At 42.5% G+C, this 15,570-nt stretch overlaps 1 protein-coding gene across 1 annotated transcript in view; it reads left to right on the top strand.

Moving 5' to 3' along the window:
* The window catches only part of msrab (methionine sulfoxide reductase Ab), a 30,464-nt gene extending 21,712 nt beyond the window's left edge, over positions 1 to 8,752 (top strand). Inside the window, exon 6 of the mRNA XM_029494025.1 lies at positions 7,771 to 8,752. Within this exon, the coding sequence (XP_029349885.1) occupies positions 7,771 to 7,944 (174 nt within the window). The 3' untranslated portion in view covers positions 7,945 to 8,752. The remainder of the gene's footprint in view (positions 1 to 7,770) is intronic.
* Positions 8,753 to 15,570: the final 6,818 nt, after the last annotated feature.

The raw sequence follows: 15,570 nt of genomic DNA, 5'->3' as shown, positions 1-15,570 counted from the left end.
GACTGAGGAAACATTAGTTGACCAAATTACCCAACCCCAATGTTAACATGTGCTGATATTATGGCTTTTATGATATAATAATATAATCTTTTAATAATATTGAAACTCCTCCTGATGAGGATCACTGGAACAATTTAAGGAACCTGGAGGTAAAATTGATTTTTCAAAAGAAAAATTGTAATAGTAACAAAATCAATGGACTTCTTTTACACTAAAGTAGTTTTTTAATTTAATAATGCTGACACTATCCCATTATTGTAATTCTTTTACTCTCCAAACACTGATGTTTATAGAGAAGTATTTGCTTCGAGTACGATCTTTGAGACGTTTAATAAAAGTTGTGTGTTTTATTTTCAAGAAATTTGGTGGAGGGGAAAGTGTATTCAAACACACGTTTACCACCCACAACCAAATCAGTACCATTTCTGAGTTGCCCAACCTGTTCTGAAAATAACAGTATATGAAATGAAGTCATTCTGCCACGAGCCTGCAAATAAACTTAGTGAAAACCCAGCAAGGAAAGAAGCCTTGGGTTCATCAAGTTAATATTACAGCACAAAGAGGCAGCAGATACTCACACATTGCACAGATTTATAAACATCTAGAAGAGAAAGAACACTAAAACTGTTTCCCCCTTGTCTCTCCCCACCAACACTGCTGACACCACTGATCTGCCAACCACTTCAGTGGCACCCCAGTTTCATCTGAGGGGCCACGGGGACACATATCTTCTCAAAGCAGTTGACACGCTCTGAACCAAAATGGCAGCTTCCTGCCCTGAAATGGCTGCCTTTGCCGCATTGACGCTGAGTCTCAAAAACCCCTGGCTGGAAAATGGCATCTCTACAGAGGAAGGGCTCGCAGTGTGCGTTTGTCTGCGAGGTTACTTGCATGTGTGCGTGTGTTTTATCCGAAAAAGCTCTCGCGCTCTATTCGGAGAAGTACGTTCATGTTCGGTAGAATGACAAGAAGGAGTGGGTGGAGGCGATCTAAGACGACCAGAGATAAGACAGGCATCACAAAAATCCAGATTCCACCCCACTGCCAGCCCATGACTCACACACAGACACACACACACACACATACAGACATACATTTGGCACATACACGCACAACCCAATGAATAATTAACCCATACCAAGAGTCTCTTCTGCAGGGCTTTCAGTTTCTTAACTTCAGCATTGGAAGTGGAGGGGTGGGGGAGGTGGAGTCAGGGGTGGGGGTTGTGGGGTGGGTGAGGCAGAAAAGCTTGTTTAAGCGCTAGAGCAGAGAGGGGGAGGCGAGGGAGAGGGCAGAAGAGAAGGGGGTTCTCTATAATGAAATTTGAAATTTGCAGAACATCAAAGGCTTCTGTAGCCAAGCCGCTGTGGCAGCAGAGCAGAGAGGAGGAGTGCATCTCTTTCTCTCCCTCTGTCTCCCCCGGTCTCTCACACTCTCTCGTTCCCCTTCTCTTTTTCCCTCTATCCCTCCCTTTCCACTAAAATGTGTCTCCCCAGAGCTTGGAGGGGCTGAGAGGAGGGTGAGAGAGGAGGGATGGGAAGAGTTGATTAGGAGAGGAGTGCGGGGTTGGGTGGGGTGGGTCAGAGACGAGTTAGGATTTGGAGAGAAAAATGGGAGAACAGAGGTTCCATATGACTGTGTGTGTTTGTGTGAGAAAGAGAGGAGTGTGTGTGTGTGTGTGTGTGTGTCTGCATGTATGAACAATAGGTTTTATCAAGCCAGCTTGAATATTGTGTGTGCGCACATGTATGTGTAGAGCCTTGGAGGGGTGAGTGTGCCCTCTGATAAGGCATCCTAACTTAATGAGCTTGAAAGGGGGATGGAGGGGAGAGCACAGGGGGTTCGAATGATGCTTGGAAAAAAAAAAAAAAAGAACGGGGGTGTTATTTGGGGCTAGAAGTCTTGAGGAGAAGCCTGGGGGTTGTTAAAAGGTGCCACAGCATCAGCAGGTTTCATAATCGGGCTTCAAGTCGCATAAGCTCATGTCTCTCATTTTGGAAAGTATTCAAAAGTCAGAATTACCCTTCTCCCTATTTTTCCCAGCTCGCGCATTTTATAGTCTGTCTTGAATTCACATAGAAACCTTCCAATAGTTTTGCCATTTGCTGAACTTCAATATTAACAGGACATCTTGCTTACATAGTTCTAAAACAGTATCAGCTTAGATAAAAGGGAATAATAGAATATTGTTTGTGGTTTGATTTTCACACAACTTTTTCCAATCGCCCGAAGGTAGCCGCACATCCTCCAGTGAGATCTGGAGTTTGTCGCAGCTGAGATGTAAAAATGCAATTGGTTTTAAGAAAAATGTTGTGCTGATGTTTTGCGTTTTTGCTCTTCAGATGTTGAGCTACTTGTTGTCTGCCCTGAAAAAAAATAAAATAAAAAATGTAGGATCGTGCACCGCCTCGCTTCGAGACTGAAATGCGTACATCCTCTCTCCCTCTCAAAATGTAGGAGTGTTGGCTTCCTCACTCACAAAATGTAGGCGTGCTCGCTGAAGATTAGAGCCCAGCTAAAATGGATGACTGACCTGCACTGAGAGAGAAAGAGAGATGAACAGAGCAGGGCAGCAAAAAAAAAAAAAAAAAAAAAAAAACTCTTTATCCTCTGTGCATAGACAGACACACAGAGGGAATAGACATCCTTTCTCACAAACACAGTTGCGGTGATGTATTGGACTGTTTCACATGTATACCATATTACAGAACCTCAGAGGACCACGAAGCATCATGTTGTCCTACTTCAGTGTCTTTTTCTCTCTTTCAGACTCTTTGGTTTTCATCTTTCTGCATGACTCTGCACCATCTCCACGTCTTTTCTCCCCGATGGTCCTCTCTCCATCAATCCCACTCTTTCCCTCCCTCTCTCTCTCTCTCTCTCTCTCCCTTTCTCTCCCTTGCTCTCTGAGGTCATTGGGGGCAACCGTGGTGCAGCAGACTAGTCAATAAGTATCATGTCAGGTCATTTCATGTGTTTTCAGGCAGAGCCACAGTTGATCTATTACCAGCGTTGTACCACAGAGCAGCTTTTTCCTGACTGCGGTACTCGGTGTATTTACATTTTTAAGATGTTGAAGGGCTTTTTGTGCGCCAGCATTCAGGTGTGCTGCTTGAAATAGAGTATCCATGTTAATGCACAAACCGTCTGTTTTCTTTTGTCTTAAAATTTGGAATCACAGTGCTTGGAGGGTGCCTAAGTGCTTTATTTGAGACAGATTTTGAAGCACTTGAACATACGTCTTTTTATTTTCTGCTATTTTAGCCTCGTTTCTGTACATCTCATAGGTGATCTGTTTGTATCTTTTGTCACTTTTGTATTTAAATTTAGAAAAACAATTTGAAAGTAGGATAATTGAGTTTAACCTTTTTGCTGAGTATTGCAGTATAAACAGGAAGCACACAGAGAGGGTGGAGAAGTGATGACATTTGCTAAAGGTCCTCAGCCAGAATTTAATCTGGAAAGTTGTGGTGGTACATCAGCACGAACGTTTTATTGAATTATTATTATTTTTATTATTATTTTATTATTATTTAACTTAATAAGAGATCCCAGTGCTTGTTCCGCTGCTGCTGAATTACTGTACATCCTTTGTTAACCACCATGCTTTTCCAATCCTGTACTAAATTATGATCCTTCTATTGAAGCAAATTTGATTTTTAATTTGAAATTAGGAAAGTCAAAAACAATAGAGGTGAGCAGAAATGGTAAACTGGTGAACCATGCAATGGAGGGGACTGAGGGGTGATTACATAAATCACCAAATTGAGGTCATATTTTTCTTCAAATGTCTTCGCCGTGAGTTATCGGGTGTCACAAACTCTATGAGGATGCACGACTCTTCCCTACCGCTCTGCAGCCGTAGGCCTTCTGAAGGAAAATGACAGATAGAAACAAGAGAGTGGGGTAAGGAAGAGAGGAGAGAGTACATTTTCCTCCTCCTCCTCGTCTTCCTCCACCACCTCCACCCTCTCTCAGGGTGTCACGTCCTATTTGTGTCCTGGGGCTGTCTCTCTGGTGATGGTGATGGCGAAAGGGGCTCTCTCGCTTGGCTGGATAGCAGGGAGGACTTGGTAGCACGAAGCGAAGGTCTGTGCTCACATGGGGGGTAGAGAGAGCATCAGCAATGGAGGGGAATGGCAAGAGTCAGAAAGGAAGAGAAGGAGAGAGATGCACCCGTTCAGCCATGTCTTTGACAGGGGAGTCTTTCCGACAGGCGTGAAAAAAGGAAGGGCTGACTGGGCTGACTGAGCCCTGGACACACACACAAACATGCTTTTGTACCGTAAGAGGACATTGTATTGACTTAAATTCACTCCCCGAGTTTTAACAGACATGCCTAAATGTAACCGTAACCATAACACGAACCAAAGACCGAAGCTTAACTTTAAACTCCGGCGCTTTACCCTGTGAGGACCATCCTTTTGTCTCTAATTAGGAGGTGAATCCCTGTAAGGTTGCTTTATGTGACCCTACAAATTCAGTTATGCGTGTACAAATGCACACATATTGAACTGTTCTTTGCATTTCCCTTTGTTCCAGTCCTCCCTCACACATGTCTATGGCGTGTACAAATTTTTCTCCCCCTTTTGCAACCATCATTTGAACATTATCATCATGAACATCTAGTTTGCTCTTCCTCTCTGGAATTTTCTCTCCTCCATCTTTGCCATTTTTTACCCTCCACATTCTTCCCTCCATTCCTTTGCTGCTGCTGCTGCAGTGAGAGAGAGAGAGAGAGAGCGAGAGAAAGCAAAGCCACATAAGGTTATACACAGTGGCGTGACGCCATGCATTCTGATTTATAGATCTAAAATGGCCGCCGTGTTGTGACTGCTGTAGAGGGCTGGATGGAGAGCGAGGGAGTGGTGCGGGGGTGTATGCTTGCTCGGAAGAGCAGACCTTTTCTTGGACTTGGTGTTCTCCTCACATGTAGCATCCTCTGCCCCGGAGGGTTTGCTACTACACTGGTTTGGTGATGATGACTGATTAATTAGGCCATGATGTACAAAGCTCCACGCTTGTGTCGGGCTGGTTTCAGTGCTGTTGGATAAAGGCAGGGTGAAATGGGTTCTTCTGACTGCACGCCCTTTGCATTTGAAAGGTAAATATGTCCATGCTTATGATGCCAGTGCTCTTGGTTGAGGGCTGCGTGGTGCTGCAGTTTGGTCTGTGGACATTGGTTTCATCCTGCAGGGAGATTAGAGCCCTCACATTGTAGCTGCAGCCACTGAGGACTTGGAGGTCAGCTGCTGCCTCAGCCTCTCTGTGGGGCGCGGAGCTTTGATTTACTGACTCCACTGCATCACCTCTCACAAACACACACACACACACACACACACACACACACACACACACACACACACACACATATACAGCCAGTACCACACTGCCTCCATGTGGACAAAACTACACACTACCCTGCTGCCTTTCATTGACATTACTCCTTAGGAATTAGCAGCATTTTACATTTTAAGAGAAATCATCTCGATATTAAATGAACTCCTTAAGACCAAGTTAAAAGAAGAGCCATCTCCAAGCTGTCTGTCCTGATCAAAACTATTGAATTCCATACTTCCAGTTATTCAGCCCATCTGATAATATGACACGGGCCATACCTCATCTCTGCCTTGTATTTTGCCTGGCTCTGTGTATTTCAGCATGAGATCGCCCCTTATCAACCATCTGAAATATGGAGAACTGCTTGCATAGTCAGACGCAACAAAATGAGAAATCTATTTAAACATTTGGTCCTTGTAAGGGTTGAGGACACAAAGAGTAGCTGCTCAGAACTTTCTCCGGGAATTTCTCTGGATTCAATCCAAGATGGTGCACTAATAATATAAACAGTGCAATACTGATCAATGTTTCACTTTCGATTAATAAATAGAGGACTCACTACATTTAATTTTGTTCTCTCAACACTGTAAAAAGTTATTTATTTATGCTCTTAGATTTACACTTGTAGGCTCAATGCAAAATGTTTTAAGACAAATCAGAAGTTTTTTTGAGAGTCTGTTCTTCAGTAAGTGACTTTTGTGCTTGTTGTCAGTCATCTATGCCACATTTTTGCCCACCTGGTGGCAGTAAAACTCACAGTGAACCTCATATCGTCTCACCCATGTATCAACTTGTTAACGTGTCAGCGTACCAGCTAATCCAGCAAACAGTTGGATGATTTGGGCTAATATATTTGCCCAACTGGCAGATTTAAGTCTAATAGTCACACTATTCTAAAATCCTGAAACAATCTTTAGCTTTTTAGCTATGAAATGCTCCCCCATTTTTACCAGCTAATCCCTAACTTTCCCCCGCCGTGGAACTATTGCAGAGTTGTCACTACAAACAACACATTTTACATTACACATACAGTAATGTGACATTTTTGTTATGGTAAAAGCTTGATTAATGCAACTTCATGGTTACACCTACATCCAAGAATGTGTACCAGCCCACAAGATTCTATGTTCATCATATCCCAAATTTAAAATGAGTGATCACCATATTTCTGTAAATATCTGAATCAAATTCAGTTCAACAGTGGAAAAGTGGAAAACACAGCATGAATCAGCTTTATCAAGACTTTTTAACACAATATTTCACCTTGCAAATTTGTCAGCATGGAATAAAGTAATTTAAGCTGACCAAGGTTTAAGAAGAATGAGTCCCTGTTCTTAAAGACTCGAATGATATCCATGACAGTCTCATACAGCAAAGTAGGATGTAAACAGAAGCTGATAAGTACAGGTTGAGTGTGGATTAAATATATATACTCTGTAGCGCGGTGCCAGCTGAACGATGCCAGCTGACGCCTCCACGAAGCAAAAGCTCTTCCATCCTGGACACTGTTTTCAGGTGTAGCACGCTCCACGTAAGATACTTGTTGCCCACAGACAGTGCCGGCGCAACCAGAACTTGTTGTTTTGTCAGCTCTCAGGAGCACTGATCTAGAGAGGACCGAGCACTTGTATTATTAGATGAGAAACCCACTCAGCACAGCAGGCACACCTTTGATTTATCTGTCAGAGGTGTTTTTTGTGTGTGTGTGTGTGTGTGTGTTTGCTTGCTCGCGCGCGTGCCTCTGTGAGAGCGAACTGGCTTTTTTTAGTGCGTTTGAAGCCTTCTCTCAAGGTGTTTAGTAAAATGTAAGTGTGAAAATGTCTTAAAGAGTTCTGAAAGAGAGCGGATACTCTTTGATGCTTTGTCCCAGAGAGAGAGCCACAGTAGCAAGCTGCACTACAAAGATAAAAAGATGTTCTTTTCTTCTGTCACTCAATCACCCTGCTTTCTAGTTGAGGAGCAGAAACTCTTTACTGTATTAGTAAGAGGTATTGAAAGTTCACATCCAATACGCTACAGAATAAAACAAGCGTTTAAGAGTCGCGCTCATTCTGGGGAAGTTACACCAATCAGAAAAAGTCAAGCTGATTTTATGTCATGACTTCAGTGATCGAAACAGGATACTGAACACCAGGAATATTTTTCTCACAGATATGTGTAAGTGATTCTAACCTTGAAGATAGAAGGCAATGTAGCCCCCATCTTCATTGCCACAGGATGCTGTAAAGAAGCACAAAAAAATTCATTGATAAGTTTTAATTGCGTTTATAGACACAAGGGTCCTTCTGATCAACTATAGAGGAATTAATGTACAATTTTTATATTTATCTGTGGAAATTTAAAATGCCTTCTGTTTCGGCAACATAACCAAAAATCTCCATTCTTTCTTCTAATTATTTTTTGTATTTATGTGTGTTTCTTTACCCATAGGAGTTGGATAGAAAAGGCTATGGCCCCATCACAACAGAAATCCTGGAGGGGCAGCAGTTTTACTACGCTGAGGACTATCACCAGCAGTATCTGAAAAAGGTACCGAAAGGCTACTGTGGGCTCAAAGGCACCGGTGTCTCATGTCCCATTGGAGCCAGTAAGGACGAACTGTAAGAATGAAAGAGGAGGATGAAATCCTCATCCTCCTCTGCCATTATGGACACACATATTGTCATTTTCTTGGTCAATCTTTTGTTTTCAAAAAGTTGAATGCACAGTTCAAATTTATGCTTATCTTTTGAAATATATACATACATATGTATGTAGAGTACACAAGACCATGTCATGAAATTATCACCAAGAAAATGTTCTATTCAAAGCTTCGATAAGTCCTTGCTGTGTCTCAGTTACACAGAATACATAGAGGTGAACAGTAAGGCAGTTGTTATTTTGTGTTCAAACAAAAAAGCTATTCAGACTACCCTTACTATGTAAACAGAGTCATTTAAAATGTATAAAAGCAATGCTAACAAAATAAGTGAAAAAAATATGAGAATGACGCTTTAAGGTTGTGGAGCAGTGGTATCAGTGTCTGCAAGTACAGTTAGCTGCCATACGGTGGCGACCTTTCTCAAAAGAAAATTTAGAAGCTCAAACAGAATTTGTGTAATGTGACATATTGTAGCCAAGGAGCCGTGTAAAATCCTTGTCTTCCACTGTTGATTGATTGGATGGAAATCTACCAACCTCAATGTTTTTCAAAGCTGGCAGTCTTTCTTCCAAACACTGTGACGGAGCTCAGACTTTGCTGTCAGAGTTAGATTCATTAGGATTTGTTAAATGTAGATTGTAATATAATAAAGAGATTTTAGCTTGTACAAGGCAGAACACCAGCTTCATACCAATGTGGTATCATCTAATATGGTCTTCTTATTATACTGTAAATGACTGATGAGCATGAAGTTATTTCAGCTGAATCAGACTGAGAACATTTCCTTACATGGCCACAGTATCACTGATAAAACAAATTTTCTTCAGATTATGGTTTCTGTGCCTTGTACATGTTTCTGCCCAGTTTGAGAACAGGGGAAAAGTGGGTATGACTCACTCTGATATTCATTATAGATCACAGAATGAGACACTTGAAGCACTCATGTATGCAATATGATACACATTTTGTTTAAACGCTCATTCAACTTCCCCCAAACCCGTAATTATGAATAAAAGTTAAATTTCACATCATGTAATTATGAATCATGCAGCAATTACTTTTCCGCATTGTATGCTGTGCCGTTCATAACTGACACATCAACCTGACAGTCTATTTAAAAATGAAAATCACACTCATGGTTACATTCCAAAATACAGAGATGATATCTAGAAAAAGCTTTTTGGTCGACCGCACTAGTGTGATTCACCCCGCTCTCGTCTTTCCCCTCCCTCTCTTCTATCTCTTTTTCTCTGTGTGTATGTGTCACATCCTGACACCTGTGTGTAGGTGTGGACCAGGGCACAGGTGCAGGTGCAACCTCTCAGGGCCTATTTTAGTATTGGGACAGATATTTTTGCATGTGTCTGCATGCAGCAGCCGTGTGTGTGTGTGTGTGCGTGTGTGTTTGCGTGTTTGTGTGTGCCGGGGCATGTGAAGCTGTGGCTTGCTTGATCGAACCGCGCAGAGTGGTATGTGGTTGGGCCAGCTAGCGCTAGCCTATATTTTTGCATGCTGTTGTGCTTTGTCGTTTCGGAGAGGAGATAACCTTTTAATAAAGTGATCTTCATTTCCTCAGTTTTGAAAAGGCGGTGGTGTAAAAGCTTTAATTGCACAAAGACATATATTTAGTTTTTTGGGTTTGGTTTTTTTTTTTTAATTTGCCTTCTGCAATGATGCCTGCCTTCAGCTTCGTTCGCCTCAGTGATGCATGCCATGATATTTTTGCCATATTACAGGCACAGTATTATCAAAAACAAGGGTTATGTGTTGATTGTGTGATGTTGGAAGAGATCAGCTGTGGAAAATTACCAAGTTTAATGCAGGAGCAGGAGTGTATGTTTTCCTTGTATTCCTTTGTAATAGATTAAAATGGGGCATGGAAACACATGGTACTCTCATATACGCATCCATACACAAACACAGTGAGGCAGGGCAGGACACGAACCAGGCTGTGTGTGCCCTCCAGACAGAGCCTATTGTTTGCAGATGGGCCTTTAGTGGCCCCACAGCTGGCCACAAAGAGCATACCGCTTCAGCTCGCTGCTATGCCTCTCACTGGCCTATGTTCAGTCACCCTGAAGAGAGGAGCCAGCTCTCAGGCACATAAACAATACCATGTTCATCCCTTTGATATCTTATTCTGTTATACTCTTACAAGCGGGTTTTATTCTTCTTTTCCTGTCCTCAGTGTCCAATTCTCCAAGCTCCTAAAGAAACAGCATTGCCTGGTTATTTGAAGAAAAGACCAGCTTTGTGCGTCCACATGGTGCTGTGGAAGAGTGGGCTGAAACAAAGAGGTGTTGGTTGTTTATCAGAAGTACTCTACACTCTTACACACACACACACACACACACACACACACACACACACACACACACACGTCCCAACCACTACCTCTGACTTCGTCCTGTACTGCCGCCTAATGCAAAAGGCAGCGCCCACGCACGAGCAACAAACACACCAAAAACACACCTTGCAGAGATGTGCACCCACACAAATTTCTTGCACTGTGGTACGCTCTCTATTGTGTCCTCCTTTCAGTGTTTTATTTATCTTCCCCATGGCAGCTTCAATAGATCCTACCATATATATATATAATAGATATGTCACACCTTGTATGTATATATCGCTAAAGGTAGCCTTGTTTTATTCCTCTCTAGATCAGCAAATTCATTTTTCTGCGGGACACCAACATGGCATTGTTTGTTGAGCTATATAAATAGAACAGTAGAGTGGTATATTGGTGTGTTATTCTACCAGTTGGATAATTGTTGTCTTCTTATCCTGCTCCTCCGCACAGAATAACTTTTCTGAATTGTAGAGGTTGTAGGCACACAATTAGATGTGTGTGAGATAAATGCTCTGCATATGTGATAACAGAGGGAAAACAGTTTGTGTTTGTCTATATCATCTGAGCATTTCCTTCATGATGATTTCAGGAGGCGGTGCAGGGTTTCTGCAGATGCCAGATGTGTTTGCATGCCGTTCCTAGGTTTCCCTTCCCCTCCCTCTGGTTCCTGCATGGGCGCAGGGTCTCAATCAGAGCATCAGGGCTCCAGGAACCGGAGCACAGCAGTCTCTCTGTGCTGCCCAGAGAAGTGCAGCCTTGTCTGGGTCGGTGCATCTGCGGCTTGGGGGTGAGTCAGCTGGGGCAAAAGGGCCGATGCAGCAGCATGCTGGTTTCACTCAAGGTCTTCAACGTCATTGCAGCCTGACCCCTGAATACGGCAGATAAGCACATAGCCAGAAAATGCATGTTGATGCCAGATTAAAACTTTTTATCACATTTTATCCACATGGTGCAGCAATACCGGAATTAAAAACCAGAAAAAAGAAAAAAGGCATTCACACACGTTACACAGGTGTGTGTTCTTTCACTTAGAGGCAGTGTCGCAAACCTGTTTTTCCTTTCTCCCGGGAATAACAGTGGGTTCAGGGTGGGGGGATGGAGGGCAGCACGTGCTGCAGGGCCTAGTTGGCTCGCTAACTGGCCCACTGGCTTTCTGGCTGACGGCCCACACTGTGACACTCTGCACCTGGGAGCCTGTGAGTTGTCAGCCATGGTAGCTAGTTCAAGCTACCACCACATGACACACAGGAAACACAGAAATAACTGCCTAGTGTGTTCAGCACAGTAACCACTTGCCGGGGGTGTGCTGCTGACAGAAAAGGGGTTTAAGGAAAGACGAAGACAGGAATACTGGCTGGAATAACACTCAGCACTAATATTAGGAGGCAAGAATAGAAAACTGGAATGGAAAGTGAAACACAAAGATGCTAAGGCAGTTGCACCTGCACTAGAGGACGACTCTTCCTCAGCTACATGAGCCATTTACACATATTAACTGCCTAACCCTGCATCCTGTTTATCATGTCGTTTTTATAATCAAACCACCACAAAGATAATTGTGCAACAATCAAAGTTTGACATTTTACAGCTGAGGCACTGATGTAACTGTTGAATTTCCAAAGCATCATTCAGTCACTCTCTCTCATGTTCATCTTCTGTCTTTATCAGTTCTGTCCATCTGAGCCTCACTTCACAGGTGTGAGACTGTAGTCAAGTTTAAACACCACCGTGAAGACCTCAATTAGAACTGAACATAGGAAAGCGTTGTGCAACATTTGGGCTTTCAGATTGAGCTGTGTTGATGTGTCACCATTCTGAGGAAAGATGACAGAAAAAGGGCACGCGGTGTGTGCAACATGAACAAATTGCATTTTTGTGCCACAGCCAGCGAATTCGTGCAGTGGCACAGATTGAATCTTGTGCGCATTTTTCTGATAAGCACAACACAAGATGGTGGCCATGGTTGGTCTCGTTGTCTATTTATGACTGGATGTATCTGTCTGTGTAAGTGGGGGAGAGAGAAATTAAAGGAAGAGAAGAAATAGATGTAGAGGAAATGAGCAGATAGAGGGAGAGAAAATGAGAAGGGAGGAGAGATGGTGCTGGCTGCACCAGGAGGAAGCAGAGTCTGATGCTTCTCCATGCAGCTGCTCCCAAACACCCACACTCTTCCTGTTGGAGTGTTTGTGTGTGTATAGATGAACTATATTGCTGCAACATAAGGAGAGAGGAACCTGCATTGTTACAGCACAAAAAGTATATTATGTAGACTTTTTAATGGCTTAATGAGGATGTGCTTATTTTACAGGTGGACTCTGACCTGTAAAGATGCAAAACAGAGCAGAATTTTCGACCTTGAGCTGTAAAGACAGATCAGTCATCTTAAGTCAAACTGGCGTAGAACAAAGAGTAAAGCGGGGCCGCTTGTAAGCCTTCAGAAAGTAACTCCACAGGTATCCTAATGCAGATGCAATGTAAAATAGCGAAACTAAGACTCTCCCGCCCGGCTGTGGCCCTCTGTGTTCTTTTCAAAGAAACGCTGGCCTTAAAAAACATCCGCTGGTGGAAACACTGGCCTGGCAGTCAGTGAATGGAAAGGTTTGAGGTGAGAATGTGGCCACACTGAGGTGTCAGCAGGGTGTGCAATTGTATACGTGTGATTGTGTGTACGTGGAATTGTGTGAATGTGTGCGGTCTTTTTAAGTTTCCATCACAATGAAATTCAAGTGGCTTTTTTTTTTTTTTTTCATCAACCACAATGCTGTTGTAACTGACTGACTGGGTTTTATTGTAGCTATATATCCGCTCAGACTGACCTCGGGCACCAGTGTCCTGTGCACATCGCACCAAAAGCTATTTAACAAAATTTCCTCTCAGTGTAAAGCACCATGTATAAGCTGTCAGCTGCAGAACTGAGGTTTCTCTTTCAGCTGCTAGAAAGTAAGTACTGTCTATAAAAAGAAATTAAGCAGCTGTTGTTGTGCCCTAAAATGGTATTTTCCCCAATAACAGATTAAAATTAAATTTGATATTGTTTCTAAGTGAACACACTCATCACTGACTGAAAGAGGAGACTTTGCATTACAGTCAAATCAACATTAAGTCAACAAATTCAGCTGAAATCAACATACGCGCAAAAAAGATCACATTCTCTTTTCAGCTGTTACAAGGTGTCCAAATATCGACTTATGAAACGCTGTCGAATGAACTGGTTTGAAATTGATGGAGTGATGGATGCTGAGGCAGCATGCAGAGCACCAGCCTCACTCCGGTGTGTGTTCAGCATTAAACTGCTAAAGCGTAGGAGCACCAGCTCGGGTTGGACTGCTGTTACAAAAGGAAATAGAAGTTTTCGATATTCATAGAACAGGCTTTGGGGTGATATGGGTGTTTTGTTGTTGCCCAGTCTGATACTAACATGTGGGGCATTTTGGTTTCTGCCCAGATCACTCTGGACAGTTTTCATAATTTTCACACACGAAAGAGTCTAAAACTGGTTGATATTGAAAATTATTATTAGTCAGCGATAAAATATTCTTCATTTTCTTCATGCTTACGAAGTAATAAATCATGAAGTTTTTTTTGTTTGTTTGTTTGTTTGTTTGTTTTTTTGGTTGTTGTTGTTATTTTAGTACCTCTCAAATATTTATTACCGCTCTGTAATGGCCATCAACTCAAGTTTCATTTGTCATAGGAATCTTTTATTTTGGCAGATGCTTGAGATACTCAGTCTGTGTGGGAATAAACCAATGGAGAATAAATAGAAGCGGTGAAGCACTTTTTTGTGCCTACTAGTACACACTGATTCATCACATATTCTCTGAAGTCTCAGACATTGCAATAATCTTTGATGACAAATATGTGTTGTCCCACCTCCACCTCTTCCTCTTCTCTTCTACAGCTCTGTCTTTGTCTTGCTCCCTTGCCTATTCAGTCTGTCACACTTCTTCCCCCTGCTTCTCTTGGGGCCGTACGAGATGAGTACAAGACAGGGGAGAGTGTAAGCTGTGGTGAGCCACAGACCAAAATAACTGGTACTTTTTTATAAAAACACATGTGCATCCACCCACACATAAAGTCACACATGCGTGCACAGCCGCACACATGCTCACACATTACAGCAATCCCTTTTATTTGAGGATCCCTGGAGAGAGGTTTATCTGGATATATCTTGGCCATGCTGTTTCAGATGTTGATATCCAGAGTTAGGAAAGGACCACTATGAGGAGGGAAATGGAACTCGTGTTGTTAATATTTATGAGATGAGAAATTGGAAGTTTTGTGAGCTTACTAGACTTAAAATCTAGAATATAAGATTCAGAAGTGCAGCAACTGTTTTATTCTTTCAGTTTCTACTCTGCAACTCTGCCTTACTTTCTCTCTCGGTATCTCTTTTGCCTTCGTGTGACAGATCCTGCTGCCTCCCTGTCAAACTGGCATAGTGGCATCATTCTAAAACTGGTATTAGGCATTTCCTGCTGCGTCCGTTGGCGGGTGTAAGGGTGTGAGTGTGTGTGTGTGTGTGTGTGTGTGTGTGTGTGTGTGTGTGTGTGTATGTGAGTGAGTGTGTGTGTTGGGGCAGAACGCACCTGGTCCGCGCAGCTGTGGGGATCCTAGCAGGGGGGAGAGAGAGAAAGAGAGAGCTAGAGGAAGAAAGAGAGGGATGGGAGGAGACGAAAAGGGGCCCTGTGTGCTGTACTATGGACCCGATCAGTTGAAAGATGTGGGGAGAAATAAGGGATTCAGTTTTATTAAAGCAATTCCAGTAGCTTAGTAAGTATGGGTCTACAGTGTATCTATTAGCTTCAGACCTGCTGGAGCTTCGCTTAAAAAAAAAAAAAAAAAAAAATCTGTTCATGAAAATCAGCCTGTGTAGAAGAAACCTGCAAGTCTAACCCAAGTTTACATCAGCCACCTGCGATTGTGACGGAAATTGGTGTGCTCTGTTTTTTCTCTCTGGTAAAGGGTTTGAGGCTAATTTTAAACAATCCACCTTGTGTAGTAAATTGTTCCTGTGTGTAGTTCTGTTGATAAAAACCTGCCGAAATGTCGTTTTTCTCTGAAGAAGAAAATGAAGTGCAGGTAAAACAGAAAGTTTTAGCTGCACAGTTTTTCATTTTTAGAATTCTATAGTGGTTTTGATAGAAGATATTTACATATTGAAATCAGTTGACATTTGCCTGCTCAGTCTCCTCCCAGTTAGATAACTGAAATGTTGATCAGTCTCGACCAGGATGCA

Source organism: Echeneis naucrates, chromosome 22, assembly GCF_900963305.1.
Source record: "Echeneis naucrates chromosome 22, fEcheNa1.1, whole genome shotgun sequence".
Taxonomy (NCBI): Eukaryota; Metazoa; Chordata; class Actinopteri; order Carangiformes; family Echeneidae; genus Echeneis; species Echeneis naucrates.
The sequence above is the reverse complement of the archived record's forward strand: the minus strand, read 5'-3'. Positions and strand labels throughout refer to the sequence as shown.